The following is a 27,729-nucleotide window of genomic DNA, read 5'->3' on the forward strand; positions in this document are numbered from 1 at the left end:
CGACATAGCTGAAGCAGATAGCTGAAACATTCAACACATATTTGACCATCCAAACATTCAACAGAAACAATATCTTAATGTCGATAAATAGATGATATGGGTTTACTAACACACAATCTCCAAATATTCAACAGACATAAGAATGTATTTGTATAAGTATTTAAGATAAATAACCAGCTCTCAACACCTAGGGGTAGCCTAGTGGTTAAGGCGTTCGCTCGTCATGCCGAACACCCGGGTTCGATTCCCCACATCGGTACAATGTGTTAAGCCCATTTCTGGTGTTCCCCGGCGTGATATTGCTGGAATATTGCTAAAAGCGGCGTAAAACCAAACTCACTCACTCACTCACTCTCAAACACGTGCAGTTCACAAACATTCAACACAGGTAACATGTCGGAACACATGCAGCAATACTGATGATGTTAGTTACAACTCTTGTGTTGAGCAATGTTTGGGGTTTTTTTCAGTAAAAAATAGCGAAATCAATGTTTTTATCTTGCTGGTGCTGCTATATTTCGGAATAGTTTTCTGGTTTCCTTTGATGTTGGTTGGTTGGTTGTTTAATGCTGCACTCAGCAATATTCAAGCTATATACGGCTGTCCGTAAATAATCAGGTCTGGACTAGACAATCCAGTGATCACCAACATGAGCATAGCGATCTACGCAACTGGGATACGATGGCATGTGTTAACCAAATTCAGCGAACCTGACCACCCGATCCCGTCAGTCGCCTCTTACGACAAGCATGGGTTGCTGAAGACCAATTCAACTTGTGTGACCCGGATCTTCACCGTAAAAAATATTACAGAATTTACTCAACACGTTTCCCTGTATCGACAATCCTGTATAGTTATTTCCATAAATATATCTATTTAGTAATGCACGTTTTGTTTTGATAAAAGTTCTGACCATCCATTACAAAATAGTAATTTCAAATGTTGCCCTCTATATATCTCAAACCATCTTTGAAGGATGACTGACTCCTATATCACAACATTCTTCCAAGGTGACATCATCGCAGCGTTTGTCGACATCAGTTTGCTATAATATGCAGTTAAGGTATGAATTATACTTCTAAATGTCTATTAACCTAGTTGTTGGATGATACAGATGATAATGTAAATTTCACATCACAGTCTTGAAATAGACATGCTGCACATGCAAGCGTGACTTTCAACAACCAATAAAAACGTCGAAAAGCTAATATTGACCAATCAGAGTTTATATAGTTTTGGAGGAAAGACGATACGTCCTGAAATGGCGCAATTGACAAGCAAATAAACGCTATGTCTACCTGTTATTTTTGCACTGGGTGACACAATAAGAGTCATGGGGTGAGTAAATTGGATCTTTTCCCACGTGTATCCTTGTCGCTTCGTTGAAAATGTGTATATCATTTGCGACCTGACGCGCATTGTGTGGACATCACGCAGAGCGTCTGCAATGACTTAATGCAGTCATGTAATAGATATTCCATTGAGCATGAATATATTTTTTCATCTTTTATTGTCAGGGAAATTGTGATTGAGGATTGCTTTCGGCTGCTGTCAAAGAACTGTTTGTATTGTATGCGTCCCGAACTAGTCACTTTAATTCGCATGTCGAGCGCCACTCATCTGGAATATAACTGGTTTTGCTGTAAAATATTTTGATTTGACATTAGGTTATTATTGTGCGAACAAAAGGAGACTGTATCTGGAGAAATAGGCACGATTGTCATGGGTGGCATAACATCGCGTTCAATAAAGCGTATGTAATGCCCCGTGTTTCCTCTTATTCTCTTGTGTGGACCCCAATGTTGTCCCTCACCGTGATATTGTTGGAATATTGCTAAGAGCGGCGTAAAACTAAACTCACTCACTCTAATTCACCCCTGACCTCCAAATTGACGCTGTATTGATCTCTCTTTTAACAAATAGGTTTAAAATACAACGTAAAACTCATTTGCTCAAATACATTAAATAGTTTACGCTCTGAGACTACAACATTTAGCATTTTGAACATATTATAAACCAATGAACTCAGATAAATTGTTCCGTCTCTCATCTTAATCTTAATATTGAAAAATATATTTTTTTAGAAAACAGCACGAAAATCAATGGTCAATGGGAATGCCTTTGATTTCACCAATCCAGTTTTCATTATACCCACCCAACCCCGACAATCCGCTACATGTCCACTCCTCTTTCCTACACCATTATTATATATAGTTCTTTATATTTCAGTACAGTTTAGTCTACGAAATATAAAAGGGAGTCGCCAGTTTCTGTGTCGAATTTCAAGCATTTTTCGTTGTTGTCCGCCACACCTAGGAATATTCCAGCTATAAATAACCCGTGAAGGTCCGGTTAGAATGAACTTTGAGCAACCCATGCTTGTCGTAAGAGGCGACTAACGGGATCGGGTGGTCAGGCTCGCTGACTTGGTTGACACATGTCATCGGTTCCCAATTGCGCAGATCGATGTTCATGCTGTTGATCACTGGATTGTCTGGTACAGACTCGAATATTTACAGACCGCCGCCATGCATATAGCTGGAATATTACTGAGTGCGACGTAAAACTCAACTCACTCACTCCAGCTATAAATATAGATAATCACATGATTGACATAATGAGATTCGATCTACGCAAATGGAATACGATGACATGCGCCGCCCAATTCTGTTAGTCGCCTCTTGCAACAAGTACGGGTTGTGGGAGACCTACACTAACAACTAGTCTCTGAAATGAACATATTTTACAGGAAAAAAAGTTCAAAGTAAACAAAATAAAATATAATGAAAAGGAGCCCTGAGACTTAAATTTCTTCATCCTGAATCTGTGGAAATCTAGACTTGCCACATTTTCTAGACTTGCGTGGGCTTTCTTAGATATATTTGCTTCAGGGTCTACATGACAGACTATGGGAGGCCAAAAACCCACATCTTCAAAGGTTCAATGCCGATTGATGAAGAAATCTATTGGAAGAACAAGTTGTTGTTTTAGTGTCGTAAAACATTGAAGAAATGATTCTAATACAGAAACCATACGATGAATAGTTTGCCAGTTTATGGTGGATTTTCAGTAACAGCGATCCACGTCTCGTGGGTACGATTACCCGTAATTTTACCAAATCTGTCTGACCACACCATTAAGTTGGTTGGTTGGCTTGTTGGTTAATATTTAAGTTGGTTGCTTGGCTTGTTGGTTAATATTTAAGCAATATTCAAGCTACATGGCGGTGCTCTGACCACCATATAATCGAGTCTGGATCAGACAATCCAGTGATCAACTATCTTGTCGTAAGAGCGACTAACGGGATCGGGTGGCGTCGATCTACACAGTTGGGATACGATGACATGTGTCCAGACTCGATTATTTTACAACCAAGTCAGTGAGTCTGACCACCATGACCACCATGAAGCCATCAAGTCGTCTCTAACGACCGCATGGCTGCTGCTGTGTATTTCTATTATCACGGAATCCACCAGTCACGACCAACTCGGTTATCCAGGTTACCACCACAGGCCCTCGTGTCTTTGCCAGGATTAAAGATGTTTAAAAATTATAAAACATTTGAAACGAACCCCGACTCGAAATGCTTCACGGTACATATACATTATGACAAGGCCATCATAATGTATTGTACTGTATAGCATTTCGAGTCGGGGGTCATCTCAAAAAACTATTTTTTTAAATCTTAATCTTCGCAAAGTCACGAGGGCCTGTGATTACCACACGTTTCCTTTTCGTAACCTGTCCCGGAATAAGACGAGTGTGTCATGAGTGAAGTTTCCATTGATCTGTAAGTTAGAGTGAGTGAGTGAGTGAGTTTAGTTTTACGACGCTCTCAGCAATATTCCAGCTATATGGCGGCGGGTACCCGTGAAGGTTCGGGTTAGAATATTGATCATCAGTAACCCATGCTTGTCGTAAGAGGCGACTAACGGGATCGGGTGGTCAGGCTCGCTGACTTGGTTGACACATGTCATCGGTTCCCAATTGCGCAGATCGATGCTCATGCTGCTGATCACTGGATTGTCTGTTCCAGACTCGATTATTTCCAGACCGCCGCCATAAAGCTGGAATATTGCTGGATGCGGCGTAAATCTAAACTCACTCACTCAGTCACTGAAGATCAATATTCTAACCCGGTCCTTCACGGGTTCTGTAAGTTAGAGTTGACGGATACTTGAAATAATATTTGATAATCGATCAATAGGTATTGACACAACAAATCAACCACTTCATGTCTAGCATTATCCTCGCTTATCCCCTATATTAAATTCTCCTATGTTGTACAAACTCTGGGTCAATCCGCCACAGAGTTTCGTTTGGGATATGACGTCACTATTTCATTCGTAAGAAACTTCACACAGGATAGTTCTCGCTCATATGTTGAATTTGATTGGTCGGCATTACTCGAAGTTGACACAAAACGGGGCTATTGTGGTACATGAATCAGTGCAAGGAATTGTAAGCACATTGTCATGACGGAGTGGAGATTATTACTAAGCACTGGATTATTGTTATCAGGTCGAAGTTTGTTTCTCCAACATATGCATGTAGGTACCGTGACCCATCAGTAGGTTTATAACTGTAACAAACATAATATAATATACGTAGGTGTAAACTGCAATCTGTTTATGAAAATATAGGTGAGGTTAAGTGCAATGGAGTTTAACTGGACAAGTGCAATTTGAGGCATTCCCACTGACTATGGCATTCCAAACAACATAACAGCATGACAACATCCGTGCACACTACGGACAGCATGACAACATCCGCACACACTACGGACAGCATGACAACGTCCGTACATACTACGGACAGCATGACAACGTCCGTACACACTACGGACAGCATGACAACGTCCGTACATTCTACGGACTGCATGACAACATCCGTACACACTACGGACAGCATGACAACGTCCGTACACACAACGGACAACATTACAACGTCCGTACACACTACGGACAGCATGACAACGTCCGTACATACTACGGACTGCATGACAACATCCGTACACACTACGGACAGCATGACAACGTCCGTACACACTACGGACATGACAACATCCGTACCGACTACGGACAACATGGCAACATCCGTACCCACTCTGACACAGTGTACGGGGGCACTGGGGTAGCCTAGTAGTTAAAGCGTTCGCTCGTCACGCCAAAGACCCGGGTTCGAATCCCCACATGGGTATATGGGTACAATATGTGAAGCCCATCTCTGGTGTCCCCCCGCTGTGATATTGCTGAAATATTGCTACAAGCGGCGTTAAACTAAACTAACGAACTAACACAGTATACAGACTCAGAGACGATCAGTCCTTGTTTAACCCCCTTGATGCCAAGTACCGCCTTTTAACACATTTTGTATGACTCGTTTCGGGGATCGAATCACCGACCTACCGCTCTCTTGACAGACACTTTAGCTACTACACCGTAGAGGCGGTCGAAGTAAAGGTGAAAGGAGTGCAGGTATATATTTTTATGTTTTTTTTCAACACTTTATTTAAAAAACTATAACTATAGCAATCGAAATATACTTATCAATACAATCAATGGACGTCATATTTGTATTAAACGTTTTAGACGTTATGGGTGATTATCCACCAGCATATGAACCAATTATACCAAAACACAAAACTTTTGTCGGAAGTAATGACTTATTAATTAATATATGAAGGGGCGCCGAAATTAATCGGATGGATAATACAGGTGAGTTGGTTCAGTTATTGTGTAAGTGTGTTTGGTTTTCGCTGTCTTTTAACAATATTTCTGTAATATCACGGCATGGTAGATTAAAGTGGCCCAGGGATCATACATGTTTTACAAGTTTATCACTTTAACGCAAGCAAGGGTTATTCAGAAATGGAGACCAATTGATTCGGACACACATATGAGACGCGACCCGGCAAAACGAATCGTGTAACCCCCTCTGTTACCAATATACTCGCTCGTAATTTTCCTCGTAAAAAGGGGGCGAAAAAGATGAGATCACTGTTAACTACGAAACAGTCATTATATTTTACGAATGATTCATTCAATATCTGTATTCCGCGCCTTGTTCACATTCGCCACTTGACGTCGATGCATGGAGCCATCAGCAATAGACTGGTCCCATGCCTCTGTTGCGCAAGCTGGCTTTTATGATCGCTGTGAGACGAAGCAAGGACAGGGGCCAAGTCTACGGTACACCGGAACTTGATTTTAAAAAGGCCGCCATATTTATACAAGGTGCAAGGCAACGTGAGAAACTCAATCAACTACAAAAATGTCCACAGCATCAATTGATGATGTTACCAAACAGCTTGCCAAGACGTCTGTGGCCCCAATACACGAAGTGAGTTTCAAAGGAAGAGGTCTGAAATTAAACAAAGCTGAAGATGGTAAGTTTTCGTTTCTGAACTTCAACACAAAACATAACCTGGTCGACTTGGCAACTTGGACTCAGACGACTGTCTCAACACTATTGTATATGCTGGCTCATTTTCTTTGAGAATAAGAAGTCTATGCACAAGTAATTGTGATCATGAATAACGGATTACATGGGTTCCGTGAAGATCTACATGAAATAATGCGACGAAACGAAGCCATGAAACAATGGAAGCTGAAGGGGTCATTGTTGGCACAGGTACTACAGATATGTACCCCAGGATATACAGCAACGTACCCTAACCAAAATCAGAATGTAGAAACGTACTCATGGACGAGTGCATTCCGCATTTTTTCGTTTTCTTGATCGGAACTGTGATTTGTATGAGTAGCATTTGATTGCGTTATACAGGAAACGATCATGCTCAGTAACGAACATTTGGTGTTGCACTGTCACTCGCAATCAGGCGACCGGGAACAACTATATACGTTTTATGGTACCATGTACAGATGTAAGTTTCTGTATTTTGACTTTGTTTAGTGTACATTTCTGTATACAGAAACATACCTGGTGTACATATCTGTAGTACCTGTACAGACAATGACCACTTCAGCCAAATTTGAAAGATAATGATCATGATCATAGTAAGAATGTTGATTTACAATTTGACACTCCTCACTAAAAATAGCTATTCTTGGTGTAGCTCATGCGTGAGTTAATTTAGTTTTAAGCCGCATTCAGCAATATTCCAGCTATATATGGTGGTGGTCTGTAAATGATCGAGTCTGGACCAGACAATCCAGTGATCAACAGCATGAGCATCGATCGGCGCAATTGGGAACCAAGTCAGTGAGTCTGACCACCCAATCCTGTTAGTCGCCTCTTATGTCAAGCATGGGTTACGGAAGATCAGTATTCTAACCTGGACCTTCACGGGTGTATAGCTCATGAGTTTTCAAGTGGAAAGAGTTCCTTCCGTTTCCCCATATTATTTTTGTAACATTACTGTGCCTGGGGCCCTTATCATACAACATGGTTCACCCCTATATATTGTAATTATTTTTCGGGCTTGTAGTTATTTTTGTGAGTTCTCTAGTAATTGTTGTGTTAGGTTTTGTTAATAATTTCAGTATATATTAATTTATGCATATTGTTTGGGATGGGGGAATGGGAGGAACTCTTACTGTGGTGTTTATAAATACAGAACATATTTAGCGATGACAAGTATGCCAAACATCTTTGGTAAAATATTCTGTTTAGAAATATTAAAGTGTAAGCAGGGCAGTGGGGTAGATTGTGGTTAAAGCTTTCACTTGTCATGTCCCACATAGGTACAATGTGTGAAGCCCATTTCTGATGTCCCCGTCATGATAGTTCTGGAATATTGCTAAAAGCAGCGTAAAACCATACTCACTCACTAAAGTAAAGTGTAAGCAGTCATAACTGTTGTGAAAACTTTCATATAATTATGTACACCTAATATTGCACTGAAAGAGAACATTCAATGTGGATTCCTTCATACAGTAAGAGCAAATGAGTAAATGTCCCAGTATTTGTCAGTCTCAATGGAAACCAAGGAAAGCTAGACATGCAATGTTTGATGATATGTCTTTTGACATTTATTGTAATTATTTAAATTGGCAGCATAAACCTGCAGGGGAAGTGTAAGTGATCTCATACACAAATATGTTAACATTCTCAATGGTTCAGTTGCTGTAAACATGAATATAACTGTATGTTACTCATTAATGAGTGTGATACCAGGGATTTACCTTGAGGGTACCTGAGACTCATACTCTTTAATTTTCAGGGGTCCTGGACAACAAAGTGGGGGCCCCAGACACTTAAATATTATTATTAATACCATGTTGTAATATTCATCTAATTGAGTACCTGTTATTGTAGGGTTTTACATGACACGTGATTCCTGCGTATTTGACGCAACAATTTTGTTAATGACTCTCAAAATACTATCATACGAGTCAAGCTTGACGCAAGTTTTATAGGTGGCCCTCACAATTCAGTTCAATAAAATCGATTTGATAAGCAAAAAATTATATTGTTTGATGATAGTTTGACTTTTACAGAGCTGTCAGATTGTTCCAGAGAACTCAGAGGAGACAGTAATCCTGGCTGTTTGAACTGAACAATGCTGTAGTTTCATTTGGTGGTGTGACAAACAGTTACATACTGAGAATGATAAACACAAAGAAATATTAAATTTTCAAGACTCCAAAATATTGAAAATGACTCCCAAAAATTAATATTGTGAGTCACCATGACTCCCATTTTTAAAAGTCTGTGTAAAACTCTGTTTTGTATCATGATCATCTCATTGTTACAGTAATTAAATTGCAAAAGATACCAGAACCTGGCTAGTACTCAGTGACAACTTATTGTTACTTATTGTTCGAAATTTGTACAAAGAGTATTTGGACATTTTCTACGTCTCTGTGGACACGCTGATGTATTTTGTTGGGTCCATTGTCAATTTTTTATGGGTATAGGTCTCAGGAATTCGCGTTCCGTAAATTCCTGTGATACAAATATTGGACGATAAATTTTAATGATGAAAAGCATGCATTTCCATGATCTTGTTGATGTATGTGGTGTTTCACTGTTTCCATGGTAGTTCACTGTTTTCATATCTTGCAGCCAAAGAGATTGTGGAGGCAATTGAGAAGAGTGAACAGATGACATCTCTACAGATGATGGGTAACACAATGGGAGTTGAAGCTGCTGAAGTCATATCCAAAGCACTTGCCAAACATCCAGAGTTTGAGGTGAGCAGCATGGTTGAAGTTGAACCCTGTAAAGATAGAGATGCTTGAAAGTATAATAACAGGTGAAATGCTTATGTTCTTGGGTATCATGTAGGGCTGGACTGTGAGTTGAATATGAATTTATGATACATATCACAAATATTGGGAATGAATGAAATAACAACTTATCAGTTGATGTATTATTCATTATATTCAGTGAAACAATAACAAAATAAATTCCTTGACATGGCTTGACCATGTTCACTGTGTTAATTTATCATGATCAAATTAAATATAGAAGACTCTTGGCTATTATCATGTCTGGCTTGTATATATTTGATGTTGCATGTATCGCTTTCATAAATAACAAACAAGGTCAAGTGAAAACACTCTTTTTTACACTTTTTAAAAATGAATATTTGGTTCTTGTTGAATTGAATTCATGAAAGAGATTACAGTTGATTCACCGAATACAGGACTGAATCAGATTCATAACAACCCAAGTATCATGTATGGAAATTACTTCATTGTTTATTTTGTCTTGCAACTGCAAACTGGATAGTGTTTGCCATGGTTTATGTTTATTGGCAAAATGAAAGCTCACTGTGCCCTAACTAATCTTGACTAACACCAAACCAGCTAAAGAATAGATTGTTGTTAATATGAGAATGGTTTTCTGATTCAAGTTCTCTCTTAGGGTAACAAAGTTCCCATTTTTCATCAGTGTAGAAATAAGTGTATTTAAGTGATAGCACTGCACTAGTTGTCCCCCGCCGCAGCGCGGAACGGGGGACTATGTATTCAGCAGCGTCCATACGTATACGTCCATACGTACGTCCCGATTCTTGTTAATGCGATATCTCATGAACTGTTGTACCCAATGTCTTCAAATTTGGTGTCAGCCTACATTGTGGGATTACGCAGACACCAGTCGATTTGCGTGACCTTGACCTTATCTTCAAGGTCACCATGACACTTTGCATGCTTTTAACTCTTATTAACGCGATATTTCATGGACTGTTGTACCCAATGTCTTCAAATTTGGTGACAGCATACATTGGAGTATTACACAGACACCAGTTTATTTGGGTGACCTTGACCTTATCTTCATGGTCACCACGATACTTTGACCGCTTTTTAAAGCGGATATCTCATAAACCATTACCAAGTATGTTGACAGCTTACATTGGGTGATTATGCAGACACAAGTCATTTCAGGTATCTTGTATGTGACCCCAAAATAAAAAGTAGTAAATATAGATATTCCATTCTTTGGGGGGGACATTGCCATATCAGTGGCAAACACTTGTTGTACACAATTATTAGTGGACATGATAGCTTCTCTCTATCTATTTTCAGAGAGCCCGCTGGAGTGATATGTTTACAGGGAGATTAAAGTCTGAAATTCCCAAAGCACTGGTTTGTATTGAGTATTTTGTTTATGTAATATTGTATTCTGTAAATTTTCTTCAGCCTCTTCCCTTAGATCTGCTACATCTTTAGTTTTGTTGAATCACACATCTTGATGTATGTCATGACAGATCAAGATGGGGGTAATGTTTTTGTGTTTCAACATTATTAATTCATCACTGATTGGTATGACAACGGTAATTTTACAGCTAAAACATTCAAGTTTGCACCTGTTAACGTCCAGGTTAGAATTGGTTTTCAGCAATCCATGCTTGTTGTAAGAAGCGAGTAACAGGATTGGGTGGACTGGCTTGCTGGCATGGTTGATGCATGTCAGCCAACACCAGTTGCATAGATAGGTGCTCATAATGTCAATCACTGGATTGTTTGGTCCAGACTCGTTAATTTACAGACTGTCATGATACAGGTTGAAAACTGCATGCGTGGCAGACATACAAAAGACTACTTTCTCACTACTGTGTTTGTCCTGTGTGTAGAAACATCTGGGTGAAGGCATAATAGGAGCTGGAGCCCAGTTGGTGGAGCTGGACCTGAGTGACAATGCCTTTGGCCCCAATGGTGTGCAGGGCTTGGTGGACCTCATAAAGAGCAGCAGCTGTTACACACTACAGGAACTCCGTCTCAACAACAATGGCCTTGGCATCACAGGAGGGAAGGTGTGTAATGGGCTGTCTAGGAATCATTGATCAGTATAAATGTTGTCAACACTGTGTATTACTTATTACTTGGGGTAGCGTCGTGGTTGAAGTGTTCGCTCATCACGCAGAGACATGGGTTCGATTCCCCACATTTCTGGTGACTCCTGTCATGCTATTGCTGGAATATTGCTAAAAGTGGCGTAAAACTAAATTCTCTCACTTCATTAATTTTTCCTACTTGTGTCTCTTAAATGATTTTCATTAAAAAAAATGGTGTTTCAAATTATGATTTCAGGTCTAAAAAGTAAAGGTATAATGCGAATAGTTCATATATGGTAGCATCTCTTTCCTTCAGATGCTGGCGTCCAGCCTTCTTGATTGTCACAAGAGCAGCTGTGCAGCTGGCAGGCCACTTGCTCTGCGAGTCTTCATATCTGGTCGAAACCGGCTCGAGAATGAGGGAGCTACAAAACTTGCAGAGGTTTTCAAGGTAGTGTGAGCTTTTAGTCCTGAAGGAATTGAGAGCTAACATGTCCATAAGAAAACCATGTGTGAGTAATTGACTTGTCACCAACATAATTGTTGCATGATGAAAAGACTGTTCTGTTCCAAATTCAGACATTTTATTTGAAAATGGCTAAAAAAATCCCAATGTTGCAACAATGTGCATCCATATGCTTCGTCATGTGCATCCATATGCTTCGTCATGAGTTTTGCTAAGCCATGTTATGTGCAGTACCACAGTTCCATCCATGCAGATTCAGTACAACATCACTGTAAGACTAAAGTGAAGCTGCTTAAATACTTATCTTATCATCCTCATCTCAGTAGTGTAGGGGAGGTGGGGTAGCCTAGCCTAGTGGTTAAAGCGCTCGCTCGTCACATTGAAGACCTGGGTTCGATTCCCCACATGGGTACAATGTGTGAAGCCCATTTTCTGGTGTCCCCTGCCGTGAAATTGCTGGAATATTGCTAAAAGCGGCGTAAAACCTAACTCACTCACTCACTGATCTCAGTAGCAAAGTGTCAAATATTGAAGCAGGATTCAAGGTTTTGATATTTTGACGGTTGTATAGAAAATGTCAAATATAATATGTATGTGATGTGTATAATCATGTGTGTTATTCTGTCAGGCTATTGGCACACTGGAAGAACTGGCCATGCCCCAGAATGGAATCACCCACCCTGGTATATCAGCTCTTGCCGATGCAGTAGCGGTCAACAAACGTCTCAGAGTACTCAATCTTAACGATAATACGTTTACAGAAAGAGGTGCCAAAGCCATAGCAAAGGTATGTTCAATTTGGTTATTGATATGTATTATTATTTCATCATATCCGCTTTGAATTGGTCTTCAGCAAATCTATGCTTGTTGTAAGAGGCGACTAACGGGATTGAGTGGTCAGGCTTGCTGACTTAGTTGACACATGTGATTCTATCCCAATTGTGTAGATTGATGCTCATGCAGTTAATTACTGGATGGTCTGGTCCAGACTGGATTATCTACAGACAGACAAAAAGCTGGAATATTGCTGAGTGCAGCATTAAACAAGAAACAAATAAACGTTTCATGTTCAAGTGTTATCTATTTCTTTTACAGGCCCTACCTAAACTCGACAATTTAGAAGTAATTAACTTTGGTGACTGTTTACTACGAAATGAAGGTGCAAAAGCCATTGGCAAGGTTTTAAATGAAGGTCATAGAAAACTAAAGGTAAGTGGACTGGTCTATTTAATTTCATTGTATACCATGGTGAGATATATTGCCATATCGTGTATGATATATATATACTGCAAGCCTGTGCATGCTGTTTGAGGGTGTGGGTGTCCCAGCTGTCTGAGGCATCACAGTTAGCTTGCAGAGTTGTGTCCCATGGGCAAGCCAGAAATCTTTGTGTCTTTTTCAACACCATTTGCAACTACTTGTCCCTTTCCGTAGCCTGAAAGAATACTCGTACCCCTCTCGTAGCCATTTTACTGAACTTGACTCTGTATGAGCGCAAAAGCGCAGAGAGAAAGAAATTGTCGAGTTGCCAAACTATTTTCAAAGGCATGTAACTCTAGTTTACTTAGAAAACAAACATGGCATCCATGCCAAGGAAATTTACCTCAAAGGGTATGCTTAACATGCTTAAATACTTTCCTACGCCATAATGTTAATATATCCTGGTTATAAAAATTCAGGAAACCCAGGAGGACTATGCAATAACTAAAATATACTTGAAGTGTCTGGGGAAAATTATGCAAGTCGAAATGAAAATTATTTCAACTAACTATTTTGACCCAATTTCTTCTCTACATACACCCATTCTGATTGGCTGGGGGAATATTTCCCCCGAACATGGCCACGAGTAAGTGGGGTACATGTCTTCTTTCAGGTTACGGAAAGGGACGAGTAGTTACGAATGTGTCAACACTATACCAAAGTGTTCCTGCATCACACTGGGCTTTCCTCCCCCCAGTTGGCTGACCTGCCATAATATAACTGGAATACTGTTAACATTGGCATTAAACATAACTCACTTACTTGACAGTTTGCAGACTGTTTCATACAGAGTGGAAGTGTCCTTATTACCATAATACGTAGATATGACATGTCTCAGGGCTACAGATAAGGGGCATACAGGCGTAATGTACGCCTCAAAATCAATTAAGTACGACATAATATAAGATTTCAAGCGTATCGTGTATGCGCACATAAATACCTTTGTATGTCTAACATTTAATTTCCGTGCGTATCGTGCAAATGGAAATCTATTTCGGATAAATACTTGTCAAGTTTTTTTGCGAAACACGATTTGACACATGAGGAAACCCCGACAGTAGGAATCACTTGCGTTGCAATGCAACGATATGCATCACTATTTTTCGATTGGCTAAAACTACACTGTTCCTATTTATATCCAGTCGGACCTGACATTTCTCGCATCACACTGGTCGCTCAATTATTTCTCACGCGTCTTCAAATACAAATACATGGTTGGAAATAGTGATCGATGAAACGTCCAGACAAACCACATCACCAACTTGCTCACACAAAAACATGTCAGTACTCCTTCAAAATTCTCAGTACACCTCCACTTGCAATATGATGTGTAAGTACACTCGCACCCCCAAAAGTTATCTGGAGCCCTGTGTCTTATGAAATTTTGGGATAGAATAGTTTCCTAGCACCTGATACATGTTGTAAGATTAAAGTTGATGGATCAGGTGGTCAGGTTTTGTGACTGTGGATTGCCTGATAGCTGGGTTCATTCCTCATGTACCAATCACTGGATTGTCTGATCCCAGCTTATTATTGTCAGACCGCTATAATATTGCCAAGTGCAGCATTAAACACGAGAGAAACAAAGAGCAAGATATCTAATACCATCCCACATCCACTCTGTCATCATCTATGTGGTTCACTCAGTTTGTGGGTTCAGACATTGGAAACCGTGAAGGTCCGGGGTAGAATGAACCTTCAGTAACCCATGCTTGTCGTAAGAGGCGACTAACAGGATCGGGTGGTCAGGCTCGCTGACTTAGATGCCACATGTCATTGCGCAGATCGATGTTCATGCTGTTGATCACTGGATTGTCTGGTCCGGACTCGATTATTTCCAGACCGCTGCCATATAGCTGGAATATTTCTGAGTGTGGCATAAAACTTAACTCTCTCACTGACTCACTCAGACATTGGATCAGATGATCACAGACATGTTTAACATGCTTGATCTTAACAAAGTAATTTTGTTTTCAGGAGTTGATATTGTCCGGCAACGAGATTGGCAGTACAGGGGCAAGCAGTGTTGCAGAGAGTCTTGAAGACAAGAAGCATTTAGTGAAGTTAGACCTCAATGGTAAGTAAAAGAACACTAAGGTGATCATACTCAAACAACTACTCATGGGTTTCACGGTTGCCAACCTCAGTACACCACGGCCCTATCACTATTTTCTTCTTTATGGTAACACTATATTGATTTTCAATGAAAATGAACTTTCAACATGGTTTGTCAGCTTGAGTAAGTCCAAATAGTCGACAGTTCATTTATCATTCTGTTTCTGGCTTCTTTTTTTGTTCTATAGATTAATACATTTGAACTGAAAAGACACATTTGATTAAGTCTTAAGTGTGTTTATTTTTGACAGTTGGTGTTCAGATACTATGTTAAAAATGTTGAATCGGGTATGCTTGTAGAATTCAACTAAAGTGGATTAAGTATTTCGCTGGGTGACCATTGTTTGACGACTGATATGGGATGGTACTCATAGCATCAACCACTGTCTTTATAGCCAGACTCAAATTTCTTTTTCAAAAGAGATCCTCCTTGGGGTACTTATAAGCATTAAAATGTCCATTTTAAAATCCTACGACAGTTGTAATTATATTTTTCAATAAAATAATTACAAAACAAAAACTTGTTTTTGTCTTGTTGAGCCACCCCTACAGGCCCCCTGGGGGCCCCCAACAGCCAAGAGCAGGTACCTCTAAGCGTGAACCTCGTACCTCACTTTTCATGCTGTCATTCTTCATACAAGACGTGTGCATGTGTTCAGTGATATTTCCTACATTGGCTAAGGGGTGGTGGGGTAGCCTAGTGGTTAAAGTGTTGGCTTGTCATGCGGAAGACCCGGGTTCGATTCCCCACATGGGCACAATGTGTGAAGCCCATTTCTGGTGTTCCTGCCGTGATATTGCTGGAATATTGCTAAAAGCAGCGTAAAGCCACACTCACTCACTCACTCACTCACTCACTCACTCACTCACTCACTCACTCACTCACTCACTCACTCACTCCTACATGGCTGGGTGACCATTGTTTGAGCAACCACTGTCTATATAGCCAGACTCAAATATTTACATGCCCGCTGTGATATAGTTGGAGTAATGCGAACTACAACATTGAAGAACATTCACTCACTGACTCTTGTCACTTTCAGCCAACATGCTCGGGGAGGATGGCATTGAACTGGTGCAAGGAGCAAAGCAAGTTGTAGGCAAAGAGAATGTGCTTGCGTCTTTCAGGTAGGTAGACCGCTGAGATAATGAGACTAATTGTAGGCTTAACACCATGGGGACTTCTGGGTCCACTGCATGATGTGAGCATTAAGTCTCTAGTAGACCTGGTCTCCTGCATGCCGTGTGTCTTGTTGGAGCCGACTGGTGAAGATCTATCAATTGCTGTCTATTCAGGAATAGGAAATATGAATGTAGTAGAACACACATATAACGAAATTGGATATAGAGAACAAACAGAGAACATTGCAGTATCAGTACTATCATGGTATACTATCGTCATAATCAGTGTTTCATCTCTTGCTAAACTTGCTTTATGTTCATCTTCCCTGTATTTGACGTAATCTTGTGTGTGACACAAACATTACACATATAAATAGGGCAATTATTGTTTTGTTTAAGCTGAGATGGCAGACATTTCTGGGAGAAAATGTATATGTAAGGGACTGATTTCTCTAATTCCTTGAAGTTTGTTACATCCATGTTCACTGCAATTTGTTGTTAGTTCAATTTTTATCTTGATGAGGATGTAAATATACTGAACAACATTAGAAACACACCACCCATATAATACAAAAAAGTTTCCTTATCCTGACTCATGCTCTTTTGCTTGTCTTCTTCTTCTTGCGAACATAGTGGAACACTTGTATCTCCTTAATTGAAGCTCCCTTCAATGTAAAATCACTAATTAGTACTCACCAAGAGTTGCCTCCCTTTGCCCCTGCGCGGGAAAGGCGGCGCCACCTTCTGGCCTCATGCTTCACTCTCTCCTTCTTCGCCCAGTGAGCAGGATGTGAGAGCGCCTGTGTCTCCTTACACACTATATCCTTTGGTTATTCTTAGTTAGTTACCTCCTATAGGTTACTATAGAGGTGTAGCTAGTATCCTTCATTAATATGTATTGATAATTATTTGTATTTCTACTGTTTATTCACGAGATTTCGTGATTGTTCAGCTAGTTTACGTTGATGAGAATCTGTACTATTTGTAGATTACGTTTTTCTGCTGCTGACCCGCATGTAATATGCCCTAGCTGTACTACGCCTTGTGCGTTTGATTCACGTTGCAGTTACTGTATTAATCTATCTAATTCTGCTTTTAATAAATATCATCTTTGCGTCTTGAGACGTGCAGCAGATAGGTCACGCCAAACAAGGGTTAGACATGGCGATACGCCGGAACCCTAGCCAGTCAGCTGCTGTCGGACGACCCCCTCCCGTCTGGTGTTCCGCTAGAGTTTCCCTCGGAGGAGGGGCGTGGGATGCAGTCCGCCGCCTCCAAGAAGCGTCCTGCTTCCCCAGACATCCCGTCGTCGCAGCCAAAGTCTAAGAGGGCCTCGACATCTACTCAACAGACTCCTTTGACCCCCAGGGCAGCGCGTCTACCTCCAAGGGAAAGTCACGAAGTCGTCAAGAACCTTCTCAGACGAGATTGTTCCAGCCGCTGAACTGGGCCTCTACGATGACCAGCCGATCATCATCCCCGACCTACGCCACAAGAGACGACCGGTGTCGGCAACTGTGACGTCAGCGCAGATCACCATGCAGCCTGATGTATCTACACCGATGTCGGACGATCTTCCTGAGGGCCCCGTCGCTAACATCGCAGAGAGGGCACCAACTACATCGTCGTAGACCGTCCCAGACGACCTGATGCGGCAAATCATGATGATGATGGAGGACCGTTACAGACTGGAGAGACAACCAGCCCAGGACCTGAGCCTTAGCGAAAGCTCCAACGTAGACGACACCCCAGAGGGACCCCCCGTCAACGTAGCGGCCACGACGAAGCCACCTTCGCGAAGGAAGTCACAGACCACCTCGACGAAGGACCCAGATGTACAGCCTTCGCGAAGGCGGGATAGATCATCACCTACCTCGGCTTCATCCTTAGATGCGGACTCGGACCACCAGACTTCACGAAAGCCTTCGCGAAGGTCAAGTCATCGTTCCCCAGGACCGGACGCAGAGGAAGCTTCGCGAAGGCCTTCGCGAAGGGCACCTTTATCAGGCTCTAAATCATCGTCGTCCAGAAGGTCATCGAGGGATTCCACAAGAGCTTCGCGAAGCTATCAACATTCACCTCACAGATCTCCGCGAAGGTCAACCTATAGACGCAGATCATCAGGCCGTTCACCAAGACAATCCCCTCGCCATTCGCCATGCCGATCACCTCGCCGTTCACCGCGCCGATCTCCTCGTACATCACCACGTCGATCTCCACGCAGGTCACCACACAAGTCTTCACAGAAGTCCACAGTCAGGTCTCCTTTAACGTCACCTTGTACAGTGGTAGAAGCACAGAGTCCACCATCTGAAGAGCAGCAACCTCTTATCAGCGATCCCGTGGTAGAAGATGATGGAGGCATCATTTTCTCAGACGCTGAGATACGGTATTGGATGGTTAACAACCTAGACCTTTCTTCACCTTCCAAGAGTGGTAACTCGGCGCATACTTACCTGATGAAGGAGGACGATGCAGACGCCGTCACCTTACCTCCGATCGACCCGATTGCTGCGGTGCCACAGAATTTGGACACAGCCTTCCATAAAGCCCACGAAGTTCAAAGCGCCACACCTACCGCGACTTTCACGCTAAAGAAGTTTTCAACTCATAATATGGACCCCTTCCTCAAGGCACAAGACATCGATGATAATTACAAGATGATCAACGATGTCAAGAATAAGAACTATAAGATTGATGATCGCAAGCTGGTTCAGATAGAAACCATGACGAGACGTATGTTCTTTGGCCTTAATAGATCTAGAACGATCAATGAGACTCTTATCACCAGATTTCGTGACACGACTTCTGAAGATGATAGGATGATCTGCTCGGCCCTACTGATGCAAAAGAAGCAGTTCCTAACGGATCATCTCACATCAGTCTCAGCAGCGCTAACCTTAGCCGTCGTCAAGGCCTCCTCGCTTCCTGCAGCTGGGGTGAGCAGTTTACAGCTCCACTCTATACAGCCCCGTGGTCCTCACCATCCATCTTTGACGGAGGGATAGAGAAAGTCTCCAAGGAAGTCACTAAGGATTCTAGAGAAGTCCTTATGATAAAGTCGATGGACACGCTAGCCAGCGTCATCAGGCAGACTTCACAAAGATATTCAGGGATATCTAAATTCACTGGATTACAGAGAGCACAGGATAGGAAGATGGCCAGCTCCAGGGGAAAAGATTCTTTTCGTCGCCCATATGGCAACTACAGAGGAGGATCAGGAAGAGGCAGGGCACCCAGAGGTTCCCGCAACTATAAACGATGAAAAACAGGTTCGGAACGACTGGAGTCTTCCACCCCCAGCCGTTCCAGTACAACCGTCACAAGTGGGTGGACGCCTTCAACTACACTGGGAGAAATACAGACTCATTTACAACATGAGCATATTCAACAGAGATTATCTACGCAAACCGCCAACGTTTCGCATGATACATCTACCTCAATTACGACAACCTCGACGACAGGATACAAGTAGATCAAGATCCACAGCGTCTCAAACTACAGTTAAACTACATCATAAAGCTACTAACACAGCTAGGATGGTTAGTAAACTTACTCAAGTCGGACCTAGTACCCTCGCAAGATCTGCAATTTCTAGGCATTCGATTTATCACGACTCTCAACCGTATCGTTGTACCAGAAGACCGATGGCTCAAGATCCAACAGACCATTCCTCTAGCCCTACTCTCTCCGTTACCACTATGACAATGGCAGAGCCTGTTGGGTCTCCTCACGTCAGCTCAAGACATGACAGTCAGAGGCAGACTACAGTTACGTCCGTTACAGGTCTTCATCAATGCTCATCTCGACGACCTGCAACCATTCAGTCTACCGAAACACCTCAGACCTCATCTACTATGGTGGACCAGGAGGTCGAATGTCTGCGAAGGTATTTGTTTAACAGAGCAGGAATTCAAAACCCATCTATATGTAGACGCGTCGCTCCAGGGTTGGGGAGCTCATCTCGCCAACCGGACGGCTTCAGGGTTATGGAATCAGCAAGAAAGCAAGCTCCATATAAACATGTTAGAGATGAAAGCGGTAATCAACGCCATACTTCATTGGAGCACCATTCTACAAAAGGCGCATCTGATGATTCATACCGACAACTCGACAGTGGCGTTTTATGTGAACAAACAAGACTCAACGAGATCACTGAACCTATTGACTTAATGCTTTCAACTGTTCCATCTAATCGACGATCTCAACTTACATGTCAGAGCATGTCACATTCCCGGAGCCAAGAATGTACTAGCAGACGCACTCTCTCGGCCACATCTACCGTCACCCGACAGAATGGATGCTCCATACAGAAATTTTGCACAGATTATCAAGCAAATAGGAGCCGCTAGTAGATCTATTAAGCCACTTTCGCTTCAACAATCAGCTACCGACATTAAGTATCGCCAGTCCGGACCCACAAGCATGGGCAGCGGGCGCTCTAAGCATATCCTGGGAAGGCCTCAATGCGTGCAGCGTTTCGCGCCAGCGATAATCCCTCAAGTGTTACAGAAAATCAGACAAACACAGAGCCTCCAACTCACTTTGGTGCAGCCCTACTGGCCAGCCAGAGCGTGGTTTCCCATTCTAATTCAAGAAATCAGTCAACCAACACTAGAGCTACCAAAGCGCTCGAATCTATTAGTACATCCACACACCAAACAGGTGCACGGAAACCCAGAAGTATTCCAACTTCACGTATGGACTGTATTAAAATGTGTTTAAACAAGAGGATATTCAACCAGAGCGGCAAAAGCAGTCCGCGCGCTTTGCGCTATTCTACCGTAACTTGTAATGCGGCGACAAGTGGCACAGTTTCGAAAATTACGCAGCAAATAAGGGATTTACAGCGAGAGATGCTACACATCCACAAGTGGCAGATTATTTGTGTTACCTACGCCAAAACAAACATTTAAAAGGCTCGACACTGTCAACATATCTTGCCGCGCTTAGTTCTGTGATAACTATGAGAACGGGTGTCAAGCTAACCAAGATGCCAGAGTTACTGGCCTTACTACGTGCTTTCCGATTGGAAGATCAGAAGCGGAAGTTCCATGCCCCAGCTTGGGATCTGAATATAGTGCTCCAACACCTCACAAGTGAGGCTTATGAACCGTTGGAATCGACAACCTTTGAATTTCTCTCACAGAAAACATTATTCCTGTTATCTCTAGCGACGGCAGCCAGGATGTCAGAAATTCACGCACTAGATTATGAGAGGATACAGTTTGATGACAATCAAAACACAGTGCACTTGGGACTAAGATGGGATTTCATCGCCAAAAATCAATTGCCAGGTCAACCAGACAGATTATTCCATATTCCTGCACTCTCCTCGATTCTCGGATCTCAAGATACACTGGACTTATCTCTATGCCCAGTCAGAGCTCTCAAAATCTATTTACGACGTTCCAAAACAAGGCGACGACTTCTCAAACGATTATTCATCCCCTTATCGGCAACAACTCAGACAGAAGTCTCTCGTACCACCATATCTATATGGATAAGAACTGTCATACTTCGCGCCTACAAGGCTGCAGGACTAGACCTTCCAAAAGCATCAAATCCCCATGAGATCAGGGCATTGGCTTCCACACTCGCGCTACATGGTAACTGTTCCTTAAATACCATCATGGAAGGCTGCTTTTGGAAATCCGACATGGTGTTTGCTAATCACTATCTGAGAGATATCACCACCGAGGACGTCTCAGGTATTCACCATTTCGGTCCCATGGTCCTCGCACAGCAGTTGACAGTCCCTCGTAGACGTTAACACATAGTCTTACGAGATTATTATGTATATTTCATACCAGTATTATCTAGCTTATAACTCTACGGAGTTTTAGGGCTATTTATATACTTAGCTTAAGTCTACTCAGCCTTAAGCTTGTACTGATGATTATGTTCAGTTGGGTAGCTTCTCCATATGGGAGTCGGTTTGATATCTTTATTGCTATTATGATAGTATATTATTTTTGTAATACCCCATCTATGGCAGTGTATAAACTTATGGTTTATAGTAGCAGGAATTATCCTAAGTCAGTGCCATTATGAAGTTCCCGTTAGGGGGTTATTACAGTTATATATATATAAATCACTAATTAATTTTATAAATCCAAAGTATTCTGTTCTTTCCCACCTCCGTTTCGGTAAGGATTCTACAAACAAAAGAGCATGAGTCAGGATAAGGAAAAATATGTAATTTTTGAGTAAAATTGATATTTTATACTTATCCTGACTCATGAGGTAAGCCCTCCCATCCTCCCCACATAACACTTTGGATTTCCCTGTAAATTCAAGTGTTGGGCTCGCTATATCAGGAGAGAGTGAAGCATGAGGCCAGAAGGTGGCGCCGCCTTTCCCGCGCAGGGGCAAAGGGAGGAAACTCTTGGTGAGTACTAATTAGTGATTTTACATTGAAGGGAGCTTCAATTAAGGAGATACAAGTGTTCCACTATGTTCGCAAGAAGAAGAAGACAAGCAAAAGAGCATGAGTCAGGATAAGTATAAAATATCAATTTTACTCAAAAAATTACATTATCCCCGTCTGACTGAAATGTACCCATGATACCTGAGCATCGTCTGTGCATTTTAGTGTGGTGCGTTTCTAATGTTGTTGAGTATAGTTGTATGGTAAATGACATAAATGGTTGTTGAAATTTGTTGTGACTGTGTTCTAATTATTTCAGTGATGATGAAGGATGTGATGAGGAGGAGGATGAAGATGAGGAAGAGGAGGAAGAAGTAAGTGGATTTGCTCATGATAAAGCAGTAAACCTCAGAAAAGCTGCAACATTGATAAATTATTTGGCTCTAATTTTTAAGTTGTTTTTTTTGTTTGTTTTTTATTTATTTTATTTTATTTATTTTTTTATCTCAGTCAAATCAAGGTGTATATATAACGTTAGTGTTTATATATATTGTATCAGTTCAAGAAATTAAAAGAAATTTTTGAGGTTTTATTACATAGTATTATATTTTAGGGATCCATGATTAGCAGAATGACGTGCCTTCTTTCAAACACTGGATATATAACTTGATGACAGGGACTTTGTAGAAACTAAGTGCTCTTGGGACACAAATTTGGATGAGAAAAAGGGGTATTTAAACATTTCATTCAAAGCAAAACTGGAAGTATTACCATTATCATTGTTTATTAGTCATGTTACCTCTGACTCTGAGCAAAATCTACCCATAGACAATTTGACATATTTGGATATGCATCAAGTAGAGTATTTGACAGTGAAACCACTGATTTTAGACAGCAACCACATGTTTGATGGTCAGAGAAAGGAGCTGGTCAGCAGTTTTACATGAGGCTTCTGGGGGATTTACATTCAATGTAATTAAATATAAGCGAAAATATGTACTCTATTGTGAATGTTATCTCCAGTATTTGTATGAAAATAGCATAGTGAATAATCTGCTTGACACTCAAAATACTCTGTTGTGCCACAGCTGTAACACACTCAAAATACTCTCTGTAACACACTCAAAATACTCTGTTGTGCCACAGCTGTAACACACTCAAAATACTCTCTGTAACACTCAAAATACTGTTGTGCCACAGCTGTAACACACTCAAAATACTCTCTGTAACACACTCAAAATACTCTGTTGTTGTGCCACAGCTGTAACACACTGCTGTACCACAGCTGCTGTAACTCAAACACTCAAAATACTGTTGTGCCACAGCTGTAACACACTCAAAATACTCTGTTGTGCCACAGCTGTAACACACTCAAAATACTCTTGTGCCACAGCTGTAACACACTCAAAATACTGTTGTGCCACAGCTGTAAACACTCAAAATACACTGTTGTGCCACAGCTGTAACACACTCAAAATACTCTGTTGTGCCACAGCTGTAACACACTCAAAATACTCTGTTGTGCCACAGCTGTAACACACTCAAAATACTCTGTTGTGCCACAGCTGTAACAGCTCAAAAACTGTTGTGCTCAAAACACTCTTCTGTTGTGCCACAGCTGTAACACACTCAAAATACTCTGTTGTGCCACAGCTGTAACACTCAAAATACACTGTTGTGCCACAGCTGTAACACACTCAAAAATACTCTGTTGTGCCACAGCAAAACACTCAAAATACTGTTGTGCCACAGCTGCCTTGTGCCACAGCTGTAACACACTCAAAAAACTCTGTTGTGCCACAGCTGTAACACTGCTGTGCCACAATTGCCAGCTGTAACACACTCAAAATACTGTTGTTGTTCCACAGCTGTAACACTCAAAATACTCTGTTGTGCCACATAACACACTCAAAATATACTGTTGTGCCACAGCTGTAACACACTCAAAATACTCTGTTGTGCCACAGCTGTAAACACTCAAAATACTTTGTTGTGCCACAGCTGTAACACACTCAAAATACTGTTGTGCCACAGCTGTAACACACTCAAAATACTTGTTGTGCCACAGCTGTAACACACTCAAAATACTCTGTTGTGCCACAGCTGTAACACACTCAAAATACTCTGTTGTGCCACAGCTGTAACACAATCAAAATACTCTGTTGTGCCACAGCTGTAACACACTCAAAATACTCTGTAGTGCCACAGCTGTAACACTCAAAATCATCTGTTATGCCACAGCTGTAACACACTCAAAATACTCTGTTGTGCCTCAGCTGTAACACTCAAAATACTGTTGTACCACAGCTGTAACACTCAAAGTTGTGTAGCTGTAACACTCAAAATACTGTTGTTGTGCCACAGCTGTTGTGCCAACACTCAAAATACACTGTTGTGCCACAGCTGTAAACACTCAAAATACTTTGTTGTGCCACAGCTGTAACACTCAAAATACACTGTTGTGCCACAGCTGTAACACACTCAAAATACTGCTGTGCCACAGCTGTGCCACAGCTGTAACACAGCTGTCACTCAAAATACTTTGTTGTGCCACAGCTGTAACAAAATACTCAAAATACTGTTGTGCCACAGCTGTAACACTCAAAATCAAAATGCCACAGCTGTACACACTCAAAATACTCTGTTGTAACAGCTGTAACACAAAATACTCAAAAATGCCACAGCTGTAACACTCAAAATACTGTTGTGCCACAGCTGTAACACACTCAAAATACTTTGTTGTGCCACAGCTGTAACACACTCAAAATTCTGTTGTGCCACAGCTGTAACACACTCAAAATACTCTGTTGTGCCACAGCTGTAACACTCAAAATACTTTGTTGTGCCACAGCTGTAACACACTCAAAATACTCTGTTGTGCCACAGCTGTAACACACTCAAAATACTTTGTTGTGCCACAGCTGTAACACACTCAAAATACTCTGTTGTGCCACAGCTGTAACACACTCAAAATACATTGTTGTGCCACAGCTGTAACACACTCAAAATACTTTGTTGTGCCACAGCTGTTGTTGTGCCACAGCTGTAACACACTCAAAATACTTTGTTGTGCCACAGCTGTAACACACTCAAAATACACTGTTGTGCCACAGCTGTAACACACTCAAAATACTTTGTTGTGCCACAGCTGTAACACACTCAAAATACACTGTTGTGCCACAGCTGTAACACACTCAAAATACTCTGTTGTGCCACAGCTGTAACACACTCAAAATACTGTGTAGTGCCACAGCTGTAACACACTCAAAATACACTGTTGTACCACAGCTGTAACACACTCAAAATACTCTGTTGTGCCACAGCTATAACTCAAAATGCACTGTTGTGCCACAGCTGTAACACTCAAAATACTCTGTTGTGCCACAGCTGTAACACACTCAAAATACTCTGTTGTGCCACAGCTGTAACACTCAAAATACTCTGTTGTGCCACAGCTGTAACACACTCAAAATACTCTGTTGTGCCACAGCTGTAACATACTCAAAATACTCTGTTGTGCCACAGCTGTGAAAGTTGTATTTTCATGCCCTTCTTTCTAACAGAAAGAATCGCTCATGGGTGTGAGGAGATCATTTCAACAATTATTTTTGTAATTTTTTTCATTGTATCATTTTCATGGTTATTACAGGAAGCTGAGGATGATGAGGAAGGGGAACTAAATGAGGATCCTGGACTACAGGTCAAAGGTCAAGCAGTCACACCCGTCAAACAGGTGAGTAATTATATGTATCTGAGATGCATCATTCTACCACTGGACAGGGCCTGTTTAGTGGTGGTGTAGCCTTGTGCTTAAAGCATTCGCTTGCTTGGAAGACTCAGGTTCGATTGGGTACAATGTGTAAACCCCATGTCTGGTGTTCCCTGCCGTGATATTGCTGGAATATTGCTAAAAGCGGAGGAAAACTAAACTCCGGGTCCTCGGCATCATGAGCCTACGCTTTAACCACTAGGCTACCCCACCGTCCCTAAATCTGCTTTGTGGCATAATCTGTCCATGTGACCTGTTCATTGCTGAAGGTAAGTTCATGATAACCATCTATAATCAGGAAAATATTATTGTACTCTATATGTCATTAACCAATAGACTTTGTGGTGACTTCTCCCATAATGCAAATAGGCTGGAATTATAGATGATTTAATTCACGTTAATGGAGGAATTGATATCCTTCAGTGAACTAATACTGTCTCAATTAGTCTGAAACTGACAGACTGCCTTTCTGGTTTCAGGGAGAAGTTGCCACAAATGACTTGGCTGATGACTTGAAGACTCTCTCGATATCATGACAGATTTGTGCCTAGCGACAATCAGAAAAACGTCCACTTACACAATATAAGATTTCTCTTATAGTCAGTGACTTGCAAGTGATAGGTTTCTTTTCATTCCAAATCTGGGAACAGGCTGTAAACTCAGTCAGTCAAATGATTCATGTGTATGGTTTAGTGTGAAATGCTTTTTTCTAATTTTTACATGTTTAGAAGTTAGCTGACTTGTTTTCTGATGTTCTCAGATTCTTAAATGATTTCAGTATCTGAAGAATATATTCTTGTTTTAGAAGTGTTATTTGAGAATTAGACGTGGAAAGTAATGAATGTTGACCATTCCTTATTTTAATTTGAGAAAACTTGACTGTGATATTGCAAGGTTATGATGGTATGTTGTACTGGGATGAGTCAAAATTAACTTCCTGGTTCCCAGCCCTATCATGTAATCCTGCACAGATACCCACTGTAGGTCTCAAGAGTTGGGTGCAAAATGTCTGACTTGAAATTGTTTTATGGAGCCTGGCAAAGTTATGAAACGAATGAAATGATCGGATCCTGCGTTCATTGAAGTTGAAGATAACTATATCTTGACTCAAATGTCCTCATGTTATGGGTTTTTTGGCTGCTTTAGAACATCCTTTGTATTTTTGATTATCGAATGAAATTTATGAATGTGTCACTAAGTTATTGAACACAACTTAATTTTAAAACACAAGCCACCACCCAAGTAAAACTGTTTTGTTTTGCATATGATGGTGAATTTACAAATGAAGGAAAAAGAATGTACCTTTTCATGCTTTAAATAAACGTGTTAAATACAAGTGCTGGCGAATAAGCCGTGTCATCTTGGCTATATTTCTTATAGAT

The 27,729-nt window shown here is 41.3% G+C and overlaps 1 protein-coding gene across 1 annotated transcript in view; it reads left to right on the plus strand.

The window, feature by feature from the left end:
* Positions 1-6,191: 6,191 nt before the first annotated feature.
* The window catches only part of LOC124277398 (ran GTPase-activating protein 1-like), a 35,219-nt gene continuing 13,681 nt past the window's right edge, over positions 6,192-27,729 (plus strand). Inside the window, exons 1-11 of the mRNA XM_046713081.1 lie at positions 6,192-6,388; positions 9,031-9,158; positions 10,497-10,556; positions 11,045-11,224; positions 11,562-11,696; positions 12,340-12,498; positions 12,807-12,920; positions 14,949-15,048; positions 16,130-16,214; positions 22,898-22,952; positions 26,228-26,311. Coding sequence (XP_046569037.1) covers positions 6,274-6,388; positions 9,031-9,158; positions 10,497-10,556; positions 11,045-11,224; positions 11,562-11,696; positions 12,340-12,498; positions 12,807-12,920; positions 14,949-15,048; positions 16,130-16,214; positions 22,898-22,952; positions 26,228-26,311 — 1,215 coding nt within the window. The 5' untranslated portion in view covers positions 6,192-6,273. The remainder of the gene's footprint in view (positions 6,389-9,030; positions 9,159-10,496; positions 10,557-11,044; positions 11,225-11,561; positions 11,697-12,339; positions 12,499-12,806; positions 12,921-14,948; positions 15,049-16,129; positions 16,215-22,897; positions 22,953-26,227; positions 26,312-27,729) is intronic.

The sequence above is a fragment of the Haliotis rubra genome, unplaced genomic scaffold, assembly GCF_003918875.1.
Source record: "Haliotis rubra isolate DU_JTF1 unplaced genomic scaffold, ASM391887v1 Scf221, whole genome shotgun sequence".
NCBI classification, from domain to species: Eukaryota; Metazoa; Mollusca; class Gastropoda; order Lepetellida; family Haliotidae; genus Haliotis; species Haliotis rubra.